A 19,760-nucleotide genomic window follows, 5' to 3' on the forward strand; every position below is an offset into this window, starting at 1 on the left:
ACGTGGTACTGTGTAAAAGTCAGAAACCGCCATTCAGCCACCCTTCATTTATTTGATTCTCAGTTTCATTTTGCAGTGTCAGGAAAAATCCGAAAACATATATTTAAAAGAAAATGACACAGAAGCTTCAATGTCTAAAAATAATAGACTTTAGGAGATAGGAGACCTGCTTTCAGTTTTTCAAAGAAATCTGCAGGGATTTATCTAAACACCTCCAAAGTTCAGGCTTAGAAGTCAGTTGCATTTTCTGCTTCTCTTGAATCCCAAACACATCCAGTGAGGTTAAGGTCTGGACTCTGGGGTGGGCAGTCCATTGTTCTCTTTTGCTCTTTTTGTCTTGACAACTTGACAGCTACCCTTAGCATTGAGTTGTCTTCTCATAGTGGAAGGATGGACGGAAACACCTGTGTATTTTTTGAAAACCAGATCAAAGATGAAAGCTTTAAGTACTGTTTGTCTGATGGGGACAGTTCTGGTGGTCTACCAGATCTTGCTCGGTTTTTAGGAGTCCCATTTGCTCTGTAGCTTTTATTTATTTTTTTAACTTTTTTCACTTTTTTCATTTGACTTTCCCCATTATTATGAAAGTGGATTCACTTATATATTATCTAATCTTCTTTTCATTTTTGACTAGACATTAAATAAATGAAGGGTGGTCTCTGACTTTTGCACAGTGCAGATCACACAGCAGTACCTTGATCAATCAGGCTTAATTTGTGTAGTGTTTTTGACCAATATGGAAAAAAATCTGAAGTTTCAGTAACAATATTATTGAAAAGTTTGGAATCAATGTTTTCAATAATACAAAGCCAGTTTAGATGTTTCAAATGATTTCATATATGTAGGAATCATTCAAACAGAAATGTTAGATGTGTCCAGAATGATGAAAAAAGCTGTAGATATTTCAAAAAATAACTGATAAAGCTGTAGAATATAAAGAATAAAATTAATATCCAGAATGCTTTGAGATCAAAGAAGCACTTTTGGTTCCCTAAAAACCATTTCAGTGTTTGGGTCTTTAGAGAACTAATTTATAAAAGGAATGTGTGAGTGTGATGAACCTTTTTAATGCTTAAGGAACCTGAATGTGAACATTCAAGGAAGAACCTTTAAATTGGCATAGAACCTCTACATTATATGAATGTTGTTTAGGTTCTTCACACAAATCTCTTTTTCAAACATGGTTGGTTAGGGAATGTTCTTCTATGGTGTCACTCAAAGAACCCTTTTAGCCATTTTTTAAGACTTTAGTTTTATATGAACAGCAGTATGCATGTGCTAAAGGCTTTACAGTATGCGATTTGTGAAAATCCGGTTTTATAAATCAACTGTACGCAAATGCTGAGAACTTGAGATCAAATTTAGAATGAAATTGAAGTACTTTTTTATAAATGAGGCACCTGGTGATTTCGCTTCCTGTTGCTTAGGAGGGTCTTTCATAAACCTAAATTATCTAAGTGCTTTCAGTCAGATTAGGTGCCTGTATGAAAGGCTGCAGTGAGGAGAAAGCTGCCATGTGGGACATAAACAATCTTGGTTCAAAAGAAAGAGGACTGGGGAGATGAATGTGCCACACACAGTCATGTATAAACATTACCTCCTACTAGAAACTGACAGGTTCTCTACTCCCTACCTGCAGATCCACAGCCGTATTCTCTCCAACACACGTGTGTATGCGTGATTCATCTGTGCCTGTTGTTTGGTATATAAATGTTCTTCGGTACAGGCCAGCGCCAGGCTGAACATTTTTCCGTGCTGAAAATTCCCATTCTCTCACCAGGCCCAAACTCCCCAGCTCCATTACTCTAGGTAAAACTTTCTGGTTTATGGCAAAAACTCCTTCTAAAAAGATTTACATATTCATCTGCCTCAAGCTGCATGAAGTAGATTAAACTCGAATATTTGACACGGTGTAGAATGTAGTAAATGTACCGTTTAAAGAGTAACTACACCCCACTATTTTCAGCTAACTTCACCCCTGGCTCAACTTTGAAAAATGCTCAAAAATGGGAGGGGCATGTTGGGAGGGGCACTGCAGTGAAACCAGGCAGGCTGGGCTTCTGTGTTTTTATAGATAATGTTAGCTACCAGACAATATGGAGAGTGACAGAGTCAAACAGCACTTTTGCAGCTTCGAGGTCTTACGAGGTCGATGATTTTTCTCCACTACCTTCCCCATCTTCGACGAGGGAAGGTGTTTGTGACCAGGCAGTGTGTCTTGAGCCTTACCAGTATGAGCCACTGACTCAAGCTGCGACCGCGAGAGGCTTCTGAATGGCAGAACATTCCCTAAAACCGTGACAGCTAGCTTGTAATTATCTGTTCAGCAGGTCCATATTCAGTATAACCCTATGTTCTCCCTCACTCTAGGCTCGTATGGTTTCATATTTATGAGCACACCACAAGCAGAGCCATTTGGGCACAAGTAGGGCATCATCAGGGGGCGGAAACGTTGGTTGACTGATATGGATACTGTGACGTGTCATCGTACTTTGGTACAAAGACGTGCCTATAGCAGAGTTGAACCAGAGGGGTGCTGCTGAGGCGGAATTGACCACGATAAAAATGATATATTTACTACAAACAAGGCTGGTCTTGCTTGTATATGTGGTCTGTATATGCAAAAACTGCCCATTTTGAATACATTGTTCTTGTGATGTCACAAAAAGTAATACATTTACACATTCCTGCTTATTTAATTCTTGCTGCAAAATGGTCGTGTAAAAATGAATGATTACTTTTTTTGGTAGTAAACTCACTCAAACATCAAGTAGAATAAAACACAAGAAAAATGTAGGATATGGGCCCTTTAATGCTCAGAAATCAGACCAGGTCCAGGCACATCACTATGATATGGGGACCACATTTATCAAATCTCTTAATATGCACCTATAGTTACTTGATCTTGAATCATATTGTCATGAAATCATCGTATAGCAGCATCATGACCAAGCTTAAGTACTATTCTTTTCTGACCTGTAGCTCAGGTCTTAGTGAATCGGGTCCTAAAAGGCTGCATGAATGCACATACAGCTTTGCCCTCCAGGAGGGATTATCAGCTCTGCTCTATTCAGACTCTTCACTCAATCAGTCCACTAGAGTCTTACACAGTATGCTTTCGATTCTGCCCTCCTGGAGGTGTGCTTTTTTGGATTTTTGAACCTCCACTATCATACAGGGCCTACAAATCAGTAATGAAGGCAAGCAGATCCTTCCTTTGAAGCCGACCACTGCATCTTTTCAAACTTACTGCTCACGCAGCACCTGAGAGCAGCTAAACATGCTTTTAGGAGAGAACTAAATTCGTGTAAATGAGCTATTATATGGGTACGATTGGCCAGCATTGCTGTAAATGAACAAAAAGAGGACCTAAGCAGTCCCTCCCACCCAGAGCAGGACTAATTGTTTTGGACTCCTGGCCACGAGGCTGATGTAGCAGTTTTGCCATTGTCATCATTTGAACCTGGGACCTCATTTATCAAAGGATGTGTTCTACATCTACAAAAAAGCTAGTAGGCATTGGTATTTCTCAAACGTTTGTGCGCACAGTAGTATGCAAGGAATAATGGTAAATCCTACACTGCTCTGCTCATGCAAGGCCAGGCTAATTTAAAAATGACTGCCGAACAACTTCCCTTTAAAAGTCCCCGGTAGTCTATAAAACATCATTCATCATTGCTCATATCTCTGAAATGGTAACTTTACAGGGGAAGAAAAGGCCTTCTTAACTTTGAATGGGAGTTAAAGGAGCCACATTTTTCCAAGTAATTTTGGAGCATTTCTATTGGTCTGTTCATCATGAAATGTCAATACAAAGTGTTGAGCAGCTGGTATTCAAATTATGGTATTCAAAAAAATGAAAGAAATGGAGATATAAGGTTTTGTCCTAACAGCAACGGCATGAAAAGTTGAATTGAAATGGACCTTTCTATGTAAAATGCAGTTTTCCAGTCCAGCGTGAGAATTCACTCGGAACATTTAATACTTGAAATTATTTGATACGTTTTTGTTGCAAAAATGTTTTTACTCTTTTGAAATGTAAGTTTAATTACTGCAAGTTTAAGCTGCATTCATACTAGTAAAACATGTTGCTTCCATTGAAATGAACTGGAAAAAGACAAACTCTAGTGCTAACTGAACCTTCTAAAAGCAAAACATTAGAAGTTGAATTCAGATTTTTCAGATTTGGTTTTAACTTGCATTAATCAGTCATTAAACAGGCATATGCAAAGGTTTGAACACCCCTGGTCAAAGTACATGTTTTGCTGAATAATTAATAATAAGACATCCTCTATTGGGAACAAACTTAAAAATTGCAGAAAAATTACTGCACAGTTTCTATTTATTTTACAGTTTAACATGTAAACATACAATGCAAATTTTGCCATAACATATGCACAGACCACATTTTCTATTTTATTTATTATTTTTCCAATATGTTAAACTCAGCAAATAAACAGTAATTGTGCATTAACATGTGCAGAAGTGCGTCCTCTGTAGAGGATGTGTTACCTTATTTTCACTTAGAAAATCAAGAAAGGATGTCATATTACTGGTGCATACAACTGTAAATTACTCACAATGCATTTAAATCATAAATCGTTTCCATGCTCTTGTATGTCATTTGCACGTGTGTGCTACTTGCGTGACTCTGATTGTGAATATAAGCAGCGAAGTGCGAGCGCCGAACTCAGCAAACAATCTGTTGTAGCATCTAATTATGCTAATATGAAACTGATAGAAGGTAGAGCTGAAGAAGAGAGAAAATCGACCTCACCTAAAAAGACCAGACTAGGTTTTCACACAGTAACAGCTCTGTAAGCTATACGTTCGATTCATGAAGAGTTTATTTCAAAGGCAGCTGTTTTTGAGCTGTTTCTACTGCCTGGATTCTTGGTTTTCAGACAGCATCCGCTATTCATTATAAAGCATAACTGGCAGTGTCTTGTTAAAAGACAGGGATACTGAGAGGCCTTTTAAATGATGTTTTTCTGCTGTACAGTTGACACAAGAGGGTTTTACAGATTAACATAGAAGTAATGAGTACTTGTTCCAGGAAGTAGTTAATAATGTAATCCATTACATTTTGAGAGAAGTCGGTACACTCTCAGAAAAAAAGGTACAAAACTGTCACTGGGGCAGTGGCCCTCTTGTCACTGGGGTGGGACCCTCAAGGGTACATCTCAGTACCTTTAGTCAGGGAACATAATTTTACCATAATCCACTGAAATTATATTTTCTAAGTTGTATTGACTCCACAAACCCCGTCTCGTCTTCAGGCTTTTTATTTTACTGTTCTGTTTTAAAACATTAGGTTATGAAAAGGTACAAATATGTACTTTTTTACCTGGAGAAACTTATTTAAGGTACACAGTTGGACCTTAAAACCACTGTTTTTTGAGGGAACATTTACATTGTTTGTACCTTGATGATTGAAAAATATACCTGCACAGAATCTTTATTTCTAACAGTAGTAACTTGTAATGGATTACTTTTTTATTCACTACCCCAACACTGATTATCACACACAAGAAAAGATTGATCTGTCACATTCTCTGTCTAAAACGCTGTGTGAATAAATGAGACACCCTAGATTCCAGCGACAGGGTGCAGCGTTCTTAGCCAGTTGCACCATTCAGTAGCCCTCCTGAGCTGTTATTCATTAGGTATCACTTCATACAATGCCATCAGATTAAAACACTCACACAGACAACCTGAAGAAGCTGTGAAATTTGTCTTGACATGTGCTGTTATCTTAGTAGCCGGGCTCCCTGTTAGTTCTCAGGCACTGACTCACTTGTCAGCATGCAAGCTATCATTCTCACAATGGAGCTAAGGCCATCAACCCTGGCAAAGTGGTGACTGGAGCAGATGGTTGTATGTGCACAGTGTGTCATCAGCAAGTCAAGTGTGAATATATTTCAGATGTTGTTCACCATCAACATTTTTGTGCTTTGTTTCCCTCTTTTTATCCCTTATTACCTGTAGTTGGAGGCATTCTACTCAATCTTCACCACCGAGCAGCAGGACCATGTGAAGTCAGTGGAGTACCTCAGGAACAACCACCGGCCCACTCAAAATCTGGATAACCGGTTACTGTACAAATCAGCGGTGAAGGATGCCTGGTTTCCGGATTCCAGTGATGGGCAGGCCAGCCCTGCAGATACTGAGGCCTCTAAAGGTGAGGGGCTATGATACTTTGTTTGTCAAGGCAAAAATAGAATGTCATGTCTCAAAAGTCAGACTGATGTGCATGGCTATATTCAGTGGCACAGTGGCTGGAGTGTCACAAATCCATTTTTCTTTGCTATAGAGTGACCCAGATCTGATGTTTTCAGATCTGTGTGAATGCACAATTCTGATTTTTTTTTAATTCACTGTCTTTTTAAATCAGATCTGAGTCACTTGGACTGTCTTCACATTACTCTCATGGCTCAATTTGATTTTTTCTTAGATCATGTGATTGAACCTGTGCCCTGAAACAATCTGCATGTGCAGCACATCTAACTCTATATCAGCAACTAAGAGAACAAGCCATCATAGCAAAGATGGTTTGCTTCAAACTGCTCTCAGCAGCCAGGCAAAGGCAATAAAGGGTGAGATGTGTTGCTTTTGCAGTGTTTCAAGTTAGGTGCTGCTGCCACATTAATGCTGAATGATGGTGCATGTGCAGTGAAAAAAACATACAAATTGGTCTCATGGCCTCAAATCAGAAATGTATCCAATCTTGCACCGCATATGAAAGTGGCTCAGATATGATTTGAAAAGGTTCAATTTGGTGTTAACAGAACTCTGATAACATCAAATCTGTGTCATATTAAGGCTGAAAATCTGATTTGTGCCACTTCAGTCTGGTAATGTGAACACAGACTTTCATATGTGGCCCTGGATTGGATACATATCCAATTAGTGTCCATGCAACTGCTGTGAGAATGGTCAGTTTGGGCTCAAGATTTTTTCTGTATTTTATTGCAGCATAAAAAATTATGCAGCTTTTTAACTAAAAGAAGTAGGTAAACCTGGTTGACTTAAAACTTTGAGTTAATTTTACTCCAAATAATAAGTTAAATGTTTTGTTGACATTGGAATTTTAAGATTTCAACCAGGTTTCCTTACCTGCTTAGGTAAAAAGTTGCATCATCTTTTACAGTGATTTGCATGCGCATATTACCATAAACCAGTGTTGACAGAATGGCAGCAAAAGAGTACTTAAAATAGTTTTGCCGGTCGTAGCTGCAAAATTTATCTTTCTTCTCCCCTAACTTTAAACATCTAAGAGCTGGTGTTCTTTGTGATGAGGCCTGTGCTTCTAGTTTGTTGATTTGTTGTAGTTGTTCATGATGCATGTGGATCATTCACGCAGCATTATTGATTAGATGTGTGTATGCGGGTTGTTTCAGGCCAGAGATGCATTCACATTAATGACAGATATGGGTCACATACAAACATTAATAGGAACCACGAAGGCAGAAAGATCAGATCTGAGCGGTAAGGCTTGTAATGTGAATGTAGCCTGTAAAAATTTGAAGAATTCTGCAAAGACCGTTTAAAGCTTATTAGCTGAACAATTAATCCGTAGATTAATTGTTCAGCTGTAGGGAATCTGTAGATGTTAAGGGTGTAACAATTTCAATTCATATTGAAAATCATATTTGAAATAATGTGACAAATTGTGTCTTTCAAGGATCTTTCCACTGTCTGTTAACTTATTATTTGAAGTTCAATGAACTCAAAAATACAGTGTGTATTTAGTGGAAACTACACTCATTGATCAAAGCTAGGCATCTAGGTGCATTCTATTAAAGTAAAGTGGACTATTAAGATTGAAGACTATGCTATGGACACATCCACACTCAAATGACTAGGCTTTTTCTCTGAAGTCACTTAAAAGGCCCATATTCTACATTTTTTATTGTGGACCACTTATAAAGTTTGTGTGACTTTATGTCCCAAAAACAGTCATAATTCACTTTTACATTACCATTTTTCAACACCTTTGTACCTCTCAGAACTAAACAGGCTGTTTTTGTTATTGTACCTTTAGACTGATAATTGTAAATGAGCTATGTGCTGATTGGCTGCTCTGTGTTGTGCCTCATTCACAAACCAGTCCAGGCTGAAACAGTCCTTGTAAATTCAGCATGGATGGGTGTAGTTAAACTACTGTAGTCTGAATTAGAGTATATATTTAACTGTGTTGTTTTTTGTGACATCACACAACCAGTAAATTCAAAATGGGCTGTTTCTGCAGCTTATTTTCCACACGTGGACTGTATTGACTGAGGAGTGAAAGTTGAAACTTTAAGTGTGTTTAAGTACTACATCATATTCTTTTAATTCCTAAACTTCAGCTTCCCATGATATGGGCCCTTTAAATTGTAAGGGTTGTGATTTTTAGGTTTATATTTTTTGGAGGGCATTGAAAAAGTTCTATTTGTCAATTTTTACAGTTTTTTCTTGTGTAGTATTTGATTAGACCTCTATAGAATCACAGCATGTGTAACACGTAAAGGACTGAAATTCAAAATCAAACCTGAAAATATTGCATATTATTACACCCAAAGTAAACGCAGTATAGGGCACAGTCATGTTACCATCTATACTGCTTTCCACATTGAAGAGACCTTTTGTTTCCTGTTTGGGGTTGTACTCACTTGGCACATTAAGGGGATACTATTGGCGCATTTGGAATACCAAGTGCCCTTGGGAACAAGCTGTATAACAGTATATAGTACTACAGAGTACCACGAAGTGACTGCCTTTGCCAGAGTGACTTTCCAGACCAAACAGAGCGAATGGGCAGGAGTGCGTTTGCTCTCTCCATAAATGATGATTGTTGTTTCCATCCCTGGCAGAGGGAATTGATTGCTCTTGGCTGTGATGAAGTAGGGAGCAATGTAACACAGCCGAGAGGCAGAGTAATCATCATTAATATTCATTCTAAAAATAAACCTGCGCAAATGAATACTATGTGGCAAAAAAAAATTATTTAAATAATTAAAAAGCTTCAATTGTGGCTGGTTGAAAATAGGTTGTGAAAACCTTGTGTGGAGGACAGCATCTGTCCTGCCTGTCTCTTTGTCTTACTGTGGCTTACAGTTGTATGCAAAAGTTTAATCACCCCAGGTCAAATTATATGTTTTGTGGATTTTCTAAGCAACACATCCTCCACAGCAGGGGTCGTCAACCAGATGTGGACCTAACCATGTATTTCAATGAACCAAACTGAGCAAAAATCCAACAGAAGTAAACATGAACCAGCACACCTTCTGTAGCATTTCTGTGTCTCAGACGAAGGCAGCTCATCAGAACGGAGACTACAGAACAAGATATCAGGAAAGAGAATAATCACCCATATTTTGTAGATTTTTAATTTTATTAACAATTTCTGGTCTGAGTTGTGAAGCAACAACATATCTTAGTAAAAACAGAATGTTTAAAAGCAAGAATTGTGCATTTTTTTGCCCTTTCATGTTCAAGACCAGCATCCCATCTGTTCAGAGTCCATTAGTCGTTAAGCGTCACTGCAAAACAAATCACTTTAAATGAACAAATGAACAAAATTCAGTTCTGAGAATAAATACAATAAACTGAAAGCTGAACATAAAATCCCCACCAGAGTCCCTTCCCTTAACAGCACAAGAGCATGAAGTACTCATTAAGAATAGCCTTTATAATTGTTTATTGCATTCTAACTTATTATTTTTAAAGATATTTTAAAGTTTTAAACAGTTCTTCCTTTCAAAAAAATTGTCTATTTTTTTAACCAATGATAATATATATTAAAACCAGTATATATTAAAATAAAACACTTTGTAAAAATTATTATTATTATTTTATTTTATTAGTTGCTTGGTTGCCTGGTTAAGCATTTAAAGGTAACCATAGTCACCATTTACTTATAATAGTTTGTTTATCTGGAACTTTGTAGGCAAGAAATTTAATTTAACTGGACCATTTAAAGTTTCAGCTGAATAGCCCTGCTCTAGAGGGAACAAACCTTTACTTTATTTTGCTTTATATTTTAGTGCACAGTTTCTATTTATTTGGTGGGTTCAACATATAGGAATAAATGTTTTTTTATTTTTTTCTCACCCAACATGTTCAGTTGAGCAAATAAATTGCATTCTCTGGAGTGTTCTCTGGAGGAATGTGTTAACTTACTTTCACCCCTGCCTGGTCAAAACATGTAATTTGACCAAGGGTGCCCAAACCTTTTCACACAACTGTACTTGCCTGTATCAGAGCATTGTTGCTTTGTATTACTGTCCTGGCATCTTATCTTGTTTACTCCAAAAGGTATGCTTTGTCATGGGTGTAGATATGCAGAGAGCGTGTTCAGACCAGCAGTGCCTGGCTTATTACTGTGGGACAGTGATGGCGGCAATGATTAGCATGCTGATGATTGAACTGATGAAGATAATGGCCTCTTGCTGAGTCACTCAGGCTGATGGAGCTATTGAGGCCGACTTCCACAGTTGATGCCCTTTCCTTAATCACCCCCTGTCCTCCATTCACTCTTTCTTCTCTTCTCTCTGTCTGCTTTCCCCCCTTCATCCACCCGCAGACTTGTTTATCATCGGCTTGAAAGGTTGCTGGTCCTGATACACCCATCGTGGGGCTCTTACCATAATGACCTTATCAAGCATCACGTATGTGGTCCACCCTGCCTAATGAAAGCACAATGTGGATAAAACATCTTGAGGAATAGATTGCGTGAGAGTGACATCAATAGCAAAATTACTTTCCACCACCATTAATGGTACTGCAGGCATTATCATACCTAATGCTTTTACCATTGCTCTTGTGTTGCCTGTAATCTTTGTGAAAAACTGACTGTTGCCCTCAGAATAAATTATAGAATTCCATTAATCTTACAATCATTTGCTGTGTTGTTGATGTTTATAATGATTGAACGGCAAAAAATAACCACAACTGTAGCGCAAATTGCCGTTTTCGAAATAAAAAGCATTATTTTCCTTCAAAATTATCTGACTATGCGCAGTTGTGCTGGGTGACTGTATCCCTCTTGGCAGTGTCCACATATCATATTATCATGTTAGCTCTGTTAACAACGCTGCAGGGCTCAAATAGGCACTGCAGTTAAGTCTGTACCACCATCTAGAGGCCAGGGGCCACAACACTCTCCACCCCATCCATATATATATATACATTAACAGATCTTATATTGCTGAAAGGGGGTATAGTGGATAAAGCAGCTATGCACCTTCTTGTATTGTTTTACAGAATTTGAAGAATTACAGGACAACAGCTGTAATAAACATAAATGAAGCAACAGTAGAGTTGCTGCTCGGATGCATGATGATATCAGAATCATATCAGCGTTGGCAGATATTTGCTTTAAAAACAAACCAGCATCAGACAGATGTGTGGAATTGACTGATATGTCAAAATGATTTCTGATGATGTTTTTATTGTTTTCCAGAAGAGAAGAATGTTTAGGTATTGCTGTGCTAAAATATCGGCATTCTCTTCATTTTACTGCAGTTGTAAGCCTACAGAAATAAATGAAGTAATTAATTCCAAAATATTGTATATACATTTGTACGCTTAGTTTTTGAAAAGAATAGCAGCCATATAATAAAAAACACATTTTTATTTCTCTAACAAAAGTGCTATCACTCATAATATAGCATTGACATTTCTCACCCTGTTCAAATTCCATGATTAGTTGTTTTCCAATTGAAAATAAGTACACATCTTCTGCAGAGGACACGCTTAAATATGGCATTTCCTGCATAAAATATATAAATATTTTTTTTAATTTATAAAAAAAAAATAAATTTGCACAGGTCACATATTATGTTTTTTCCGCAAATTAACAGCAATTGTGCATTATTGTGCATAAGTGCGTTCTGAGTAGATTCACTTAGAAAATCAACAAAACATGGAATTTAACCAGGGCACCCAAATTTTGTTTTCCACAGTTCACTTATTTCCTCAGTGTTTACTTCAGTATTTTGAACTCTTGTCCTGGGGGCCCATGTGCCCTGCAATTTTGTGATCAAATATCAAGATTGATTTGGTTTGGATTATAGAATAAAGTTTGGAAGGAGGATCATACCTGAACCACCTCCTGCTTCCAGTCTAACACCCTATAAAAGCGTTTTTCCCCCAGGCAGTATGGTGTAGCACAGTACGGTCACAAATCCAAACCCAAACTGTTTGTATTGTGTGAGCAGCTGTATCCATTTCCCATCACATAACAGAACTGTGAGAGTAGGCGAGAGTAAGAGTTCTCTCACTCATGTGGTCACAGAACACCAACAAGTTTAGGACTTTGGAGTTCTGACTTACCTTTCACTCAGCTTTTGGTTTTATGTGAGAGTCACAGACAGCAGTTCTGGCTACTATTGTTTTTTTTTTAATGGTGGTCATCTGGTGATCAGTGACGATTCTGTGACAGTTGCGTTTGACCAATTAGTGGTGTTCAACGTTATTAGCTCCGCCCATATGTTCCGACTCGGCACACTCGGTGGCCCAGTGAGAAAAGTAACCCAATTCAAAATTCAGCACAGATACTCAGGTACGCTACGATTAAATCAGCAGTGGAAATGACAACAAAATGCATGATTATGGATTTGTGATCATACTGCCTGGTGGAAAAACACCATAAATTCCCCAACGTTTTTGCACCCTTCACCACTCCATCTCTTGTTCCTCACTTTTGTCTGTACCTCTGATCACCTAGTAGCTCAAAACAAAAACCACCCAGCACTCCAGCCCAAGTTCTGAGAGCTCCCTCCCCATTTATAGATGTAGACTCTCTTCTCATTCTACAGTCACATGTTAAAGGGCGTGGTCCAAACCTGATATAACTCAAGTGCAGAGGAAGCACTGCTTTAGTTCAAAAATTTCCTCTCCTCTTCCTCTGCCTCTCATGTGAAGCAACCACTTCTGAAACTTTTGCATGTTTTTTTTCTCTCAATACAATAATAATCATAATCTCCAGCACTGTGAACATCTTTTTAAACACAATTAGCAAATGAATTTGGCTACAATCGCACTGCAAGCAGACGCCTCATACTGTTTTCATGCTAGCCACAATGATAGAAATGCAAAACTAGCTGTTTGCTTTCAGAGAGCAACTACTTAAGCAGACTTTTCTACTGTTAAAATCTTACGGAAAAATAAGCACAAGGTGTTAATAAATGCATTTCAAGTGTATTGGTGGGAAAAAGTGTGTGAAATAAAAATAAAGCAGGTTGACACTTTGCTCTTCTTCAGTAGAAGCGTAAATCGAGAACAAAGCAAGGTGGCAGAAACTTTCCCTTTGGGACCCCACAGACATCACTGCTCTACTCTAGAGTCTTGTTGATTGCAGACTTAAGAAGTAGATATCAGATTGATTTTTTCTTGATGGTAAAGTTCTCTTCGAATTTTTTTTAAACTCTTTTTTTTAAACTGTGCAGCATGTATTTTTAGCAAGAGTGTATATCATGAATGTTCTGTTTTGACGTGGCAGGTCATTGTTTTCAAATTATGTTTATTAGCTCTAAATGACATAGGATCGTCAAGGGAAATGAAAGTGCCTCGCTGCAGCTGACGCACCTTTTCTCGCCGTGGTTGATGCAGTTCTACAGTGTGCATTAGTTTTGGCATTGCTACACGATGTAACCAACTTCACTCCTGAATTACGTGAGGATGGACAATGGCAACAAGAAGCGACACAGCAAAGCTGGCACGAATAAGAAAAGTATGTACTCTACGTGGTGGGGCAAAATATGTGACGTGACATACCTATTAATTTGTAAGTTTGGTGCATATTTACCGTGTTGATTGCTTCACCATTCACATAAAAGCATTGATCAGTTTTCATTTGATCTCCAGCTGATCAGCTTGGTTATCTCACTATAGTGAATAAAGAAGAAAAAGCAATAAACAAACACAGTTCCAAAAAAGTTGGAACAGTATGTGAAATGCAGAAAAAATTAGGAAGTATTGATTTGTAAAGCCACTTTGACCTGTATTTAAACAAAGCAGTAATGTGTTTTCTTATCAACTTAATTTGCTTTTTATAAATTTATGTTAATTCTGAAATTAATGTCAGCAACGTATTCCAAAAAAGTTGTGATATGGCCAATTTACAGATACAGGTACTAGCACAGTACAGATAGTTCTGGTTCCTGATTTTACTTCAGGCATGGTCGTCTTCCCAGACCTCAGTTACTCTATAATCCAAATCAAATGCATCTTGATATTATATTTAATAGAGTCTCTATATCAATCTTTTCTTTCTGTAATACTATGAATTTAATACACGTTCAGCAGAATTGTTTTTATTGGCATTTCACATACTGGAATTGGGTTTGTAGATAGAATGTTGAGAAGAAAATGATCTAGGCCTATATTCACAAAGCTTCTTGGAGTAGGAGATTCATGTTTTATTTACGGTGATTTTACTGACATATAGATCAGCGCCCCTAATCTGAGATGCTTTGTAAATACGTTCCCAGATTTTGGAGAAAATTAGTTAACTGATTTGAACTCTGCGGTTACCTAGCTATTAGTAATAAGTCAGCCAAGCTATTTGTGATTGATGTGAAAGGAGTTGAAAAAAGCTTAAAGGATTGCAGCTGAAAACAGTTGGGCGATGCTGATGAGGCAGGGCCAGAACGTAGCAGAGAAAATACAGTTGCAGGTTGAGGTGAGCTGGTCTGCATGATGTAACACCTGGTCGGAAAACCAGTACCACTGCGGCCCTGCCCGCTACACTCTCCCCAACCTAAAGAGATGTTGTCTCAGGGTAACTATGGCTTATGGCCCTTAATTCTGTTTTTATGTGGTACTCATTATAATCAAAAGCCTATGAGTTACTGCTGCTTACTGCTTACAGGCTAAGAAATGTCGCTGTTTTTATTAGCATACACTTCCTCTTTAGGTCGCAATACACTTGCACTGGATCTGTTCTTTCAGTCATGACTTGTCCTCTTCCATAAGTACAGGACGGTACTGACAGAACATTTCTTTTTAGTGGCGTAAGTGAAGATTCTGGTAGTGGAGATTCATTTCTTTCTATAGTGATAGACATATAGGTACATGCTACACTGCTGGTATCCTTCACTGAAATATACTGTATATCATCATATGAACTGAAGAATGAGCTTGATTTTTCGCTCCTCATCTGACACTTTTCAGGTTCGCTAATGCAGTTTAAATTGGCTGGTGGGTCCCATATGTCATCCAGGGTGTTATAGTCATCTTGCACCATGACGTAACCCACTGCCAGCTTAACTGAAGAGTGAGAACCCTCACAAGTGCTTTTTTTCTGCTGGTGATGTATGACTGATACATTAATAGTTACTAATGAGACTCTATCCAATAATGGGATTTGAAAGACGATGTTGTGTTATTACTCGAATGGGAATGTAAGTTCTCCAGCGTCTGCTCTCTTTCAGGCTAGTTGAAAAAGTTACCTCTATCTAACAGATCATTTGCTATTATTATTATTGTCATTTTTCTGTGAACATTTAACGGTGATTGGACCAACACACACACAGACACATTATCTATGCCACTTATCATCCTGGGTCACTGGAGCCTAACCCAGCAGTCACAGCAGTCATCAGGCCGAAGGCAGGAAACATCCTGGACATGTCGCCAGTCCACTGCAGGGCAGGCACACAGACATTAGATTCACACACCCACATCGGGGCAATTCAGCATGTCCAATTTGCCTGACTGCATGTCTTTGGACTGTGGGAGGAAACCAGAGTACCCAGAGGACACCCATGCAGACACAGGGAGAACATGCAAACTCTACACAGAAGCGACCGTGGTCATCCGGTCGGGGTATCAAACCCAGGCCCTTCTTGGCGCCCCTAAATGGACCAGTAAAACATGAAAAAATTACTGGGAATAAAATTGCTCTCATTACAATTTAAGAACATTTTGTGCCTTCTTATTTAAATGTTACCATTATTGTCAGATGCATTTGTGACCATAAGACATATTTTAATATCGCACTGTCACATTTGGTAAAGGTACGTTTTTCCATTGCTCATCCACTATACACATTAGCGAACCTCTGTCGCATAGAGTTTGGGTTCTTCGTCCCTGTAAATTTCTCTTAACAAGATATCACCCTTGCTCCCTTGCTAAAGTGAAAGTAGCACGCTGACTCAGTTTTTTGTTTTTTTGTTTTTTATTACAGGTTGGAGCAGCATTTTCTATAAGGCTATGCTTAGGATTGATAGTTGCAAACCATGTCTATTAGAGTTAGACTTTCAGTTCAGGTCATACATGTCGAAAGTCAGTTAAAATGAGGAAGAAACACCTCTGAAATTATGCTAATTTTTGCTAGCACCCCTGCTATGCTTGTAGTGCTAAACTGTGCAGCGATTTGCATGATTTTTTTTTTAGCATTCCAGTTTAAACACAGGCATCTGAAGCTTGTAAAAGACATTCCATGTTTTATTTGAAGCTTGTGTCAGATATATTGACATGTATTTAACAGTGAGTTTTACAGTGACACTTTCAGTAAAGAGTCCTGACACAGAGCTGCTACTCTTTTCCCTTTCAATCAACTGACTGAAACGCATCGTTCAGGCTACAACTTGTATTTGCAGTCTCAGGAAATTAGTCCCACCCATGTAAATCAAAATGAAATTGGTTGGTTTTTCCGTCCGTTTTTAATTACGTCATTGGTTAAACTGATTTGCTAAGCCTTCAGTTCAGCTCCTGAAATTCTAACCAATGGAAAAGCTAGCTTTGATGTATCTACCTAGATGCCTAGATATCTAGATATTGATAACTGAACAATTTTGTTTCGTCCATTTCAAAATTTTAACTCTTTTATTTCTAACCAAAATGTAACAATGAGTGTGTTAACATGCACCTAATAATCTGATAACTGCAGAAAATCAGATTTTGTCAGTAATCCAATCAATGCGTTTACATGCACTTGAGTAATCAGATAATGGAGAAACTCCAGGGTCTACATGAGTCAGTGCAGTATTCGGATTTCTGCTTTGCAACCAGCCAGTAAACTCCACTTCATGCCACTGCTTTTTTTCGAGAAACATTGCACCACTTCACCTGAAAATATGAACATACATCATCTAGAAGATGAAGAATGTTTCGTGTAGTTGGTTTCAGCATTGCTCCAAAAGTGTTTTGCTGCCATTGCTTATTTCTGAAGCAGTGCTGCTTGCTTATTTCTGGTACTGCTGTCTGTTTTGCACATGCGCAGACTGAGAAATCCGAAAGAAATCAGAGTAAGGGAACACAGGCTCTGAGAAATCTGATTACTGAGCTAAAATCCAGCTGTCTTTATTGGATTTCTTAATCAGATTTCTAGACCTTACTCCGATCTAAGAAATCAGAGTATGCTGTTTACATGGCCATTTGAATAATCAGATAACTGCAGAAAACTGATTATGGTCGGATTACCGAGTGCCAGTAAACGCACTCACTGAAATGAGAGTAGTATTACAGTACTTACAGAGTTTAAGTACAACAACAATGATGACTGTTTTAAATTAATCCCAACTAAATATTCGGCCCTTAGAAGGCCCTGAGGGTTCCAGACTGTTGATTGTTTTCTGTGTTCTGTCCAGTGATCACTTTGATACCTTTTTGAATAACAGTGTTTCCTTACAGGACACATATGTCTTACAGGACACGCATTCATTTCTGAAGCCGCTCTCAGCTGTATCACACTAAGCACAATGCTGGCGCGACGTTTCCGTTTGGCTGCTCACACTTTGTCCCGTGAGAGTGACCTTGCCTTGTTTAAAGGACTAGTTCTACATGGCTTTGTTTTTCTGACTCTGCAGCCTGCCAAAAAAACATTTACTAATCCCACATCTGTAGCAATGGCACACAGAGACACACACACATGTGTGTACACACTCACAGACATACAGAGGCTGTTTGAAAGCCTAAAGGCAGATTGAGATGAACTCATGTATTATTTGCCTTTTTTGAAGCAGTTTCTGGTGGGAACACTTTCGTGAGTCAGACAGCAATAAAAGATTTAGCTTCACCTCCAGGCAGTAACTAGGGACCTGCACGTCTGAGATCCTGGCTGCGCTCCCGCTATAATTTGCCTCGTTTGTCTCCAATCACACCATCTCTAATCAAATGAGAAGAACTCTCTACTTTTCTCTCCTTCCTGATGCTGAGAGATGAAGATTTCTTGTTTTTTGTCTCAATCACATCTCTCTGTCTCTCTCTCTCTCATCTCTCTCTCTCTCTCTCTCTCTCTCTCTCTCTCTCTGCTCTGTCTGTCCTGTCTGTCTCTCTCTGCAGTCTGTAGTAGTGTCCCTAGTAATATGAAGGCCCATCCTCTGAACCGAACAGCGCTGGTTCTGACCTGGGATCGACCATCAGTCATCTACCACCCTCCCATAGTTGGCTTCGTGGTCTCCTACAGCTGGGTTAAGGATGATGTGGCTTTTGAGAAAACTCAGACCAGTGAGCACAACACTGTGAGTATTCCAGCTCCTGTGCTGCGTGTAACATTACCCTGCCTTGTCTCCATTAACTCATTGAAATCTTCCTCTAGAGTACTTGGGCTGTGTGCATGTCCACATTAGCCATAGTAAAGTGTAGGGGTGGGAATCACAGGGCGTCTCACGATACAATATTATCACGATACGTTGCCCACGATAATGGTGATATCACGATAATGCGTTTCTGTGATACTCAATATATTGCAAGACAATCCTCTACGATACATCACAATGGAATTGCAGCTTTCTGTGTGCTGCCATGTTTTCTATCACTATATAAAAGAAGCATAATGTTGCCTTTATTATTGGATACATAGTTTCTGAAGCGCATGTGGCACAAAGATAAAAATCTACGAACTTTTGCTTCTTAACATATCAAATTGAGACAACATTCAGAAACCATGTTATTAAAGGTGAAGAGTAGATTAAAAGGCAGAAATATACTTTTTTCCCTCTGCATTAAAAGGTTCACAGAGAATAGATGTGTGATACTTTTGGGCTATTCTGTTGTTATCTTAAGCTTGGCTCTAGCAAGATTAACACTTTAAACTTTTAAACTGCAAAACCCATGCCACTCACATCAAATTCCAAGAAGTGACCGAGATGAAAATAAACAGAATTTGGCCCCTCTAGGCCGTTGTTTGGACCTCTAGATTCCTAATAACCCTGATGAACTTTGTGGGATTGATAGGTTTAGACAGCATGCAGTCTCTCTTCCTGGGAGTCTGATGAATGAGTCACCCCTCCCAACATGCACACCCCACCCCACCGTCAGTCACCTTGCCAGATCGGTCTTCTACATGTGGTATCCATGACAACAAGGGAGGGCCCCGCAAGCTGAGGAAACTTCTCAGATGAAACCTGCCAATCTTTTTCTGGCTTGGCTGAATTAGATTTGGATTCAATTGTAGAAATCGCCCGCCACGGCCGAAGCCCAATTACTCTCCTTCACTCCAACATATTCCGCCTCCCTAATCGTTTGAGCGCCACATTTACATTTTTATTTCAATTTGGAAGCTGGGCGTAGGTTGCATAAGAGAGTCAGGACCAATTTTTGTCATATGAAACAGTCATATGAAGCTCTCCAGTTTTTGGGGCCTGAATTATATTCGAATTTCAAGGAATAAATGTGATTCTGGCTTCCATAATATTAACATAAATCTGAATTTACATTTACATTTTGTCCAGCAAAATTAGATCTTGTCATTTGCCATGTTGTCAGTCTATGTCATATTATTAGTGAGTAATAAAAGTGAGTTTGGAAGGGAAGTTCGAGACACTTCA

At 38.7% G+C, this 19,760-nt stretch overlaps 1 protein-coding gene across 1 annotated transcript in view; it reads left to right on the plus strand.

Annotated features, from left to right (window-relative positions):
* The window catches only part of ca16b (carbonic anhydrase XVI b), a 120,413-nt gene that overhangs the window by 75,851 nt on the left and 24,802 nt on the right, over positions 1–19,760 (plus strand). The window contains 2 exon segments of the mRNA XM_036571151.1: positions 5,989–6,181; positions 18,274–18,452. Of these exon segments, the coding sequence (XP_036427044.1) occupies positions 5,989–6,181; positions 18,274–18,452 (372 nt within the window).

The sequence above is a fragment of the Colossoma macropomum genome, unplaced genomic scaffold, assembly GCF_904425465.1.
Source record: "Colossoma macropomum unplaced genomic scaffold, Colossoma_macropomum, whole genome shotgun sequence".
Lineage (NCBI taxonomy): Eukaryota > Metazoa > Chordata > Actinopteri > Characiformes > Serrasalmidae > Colossoma > Colossoma macropomum.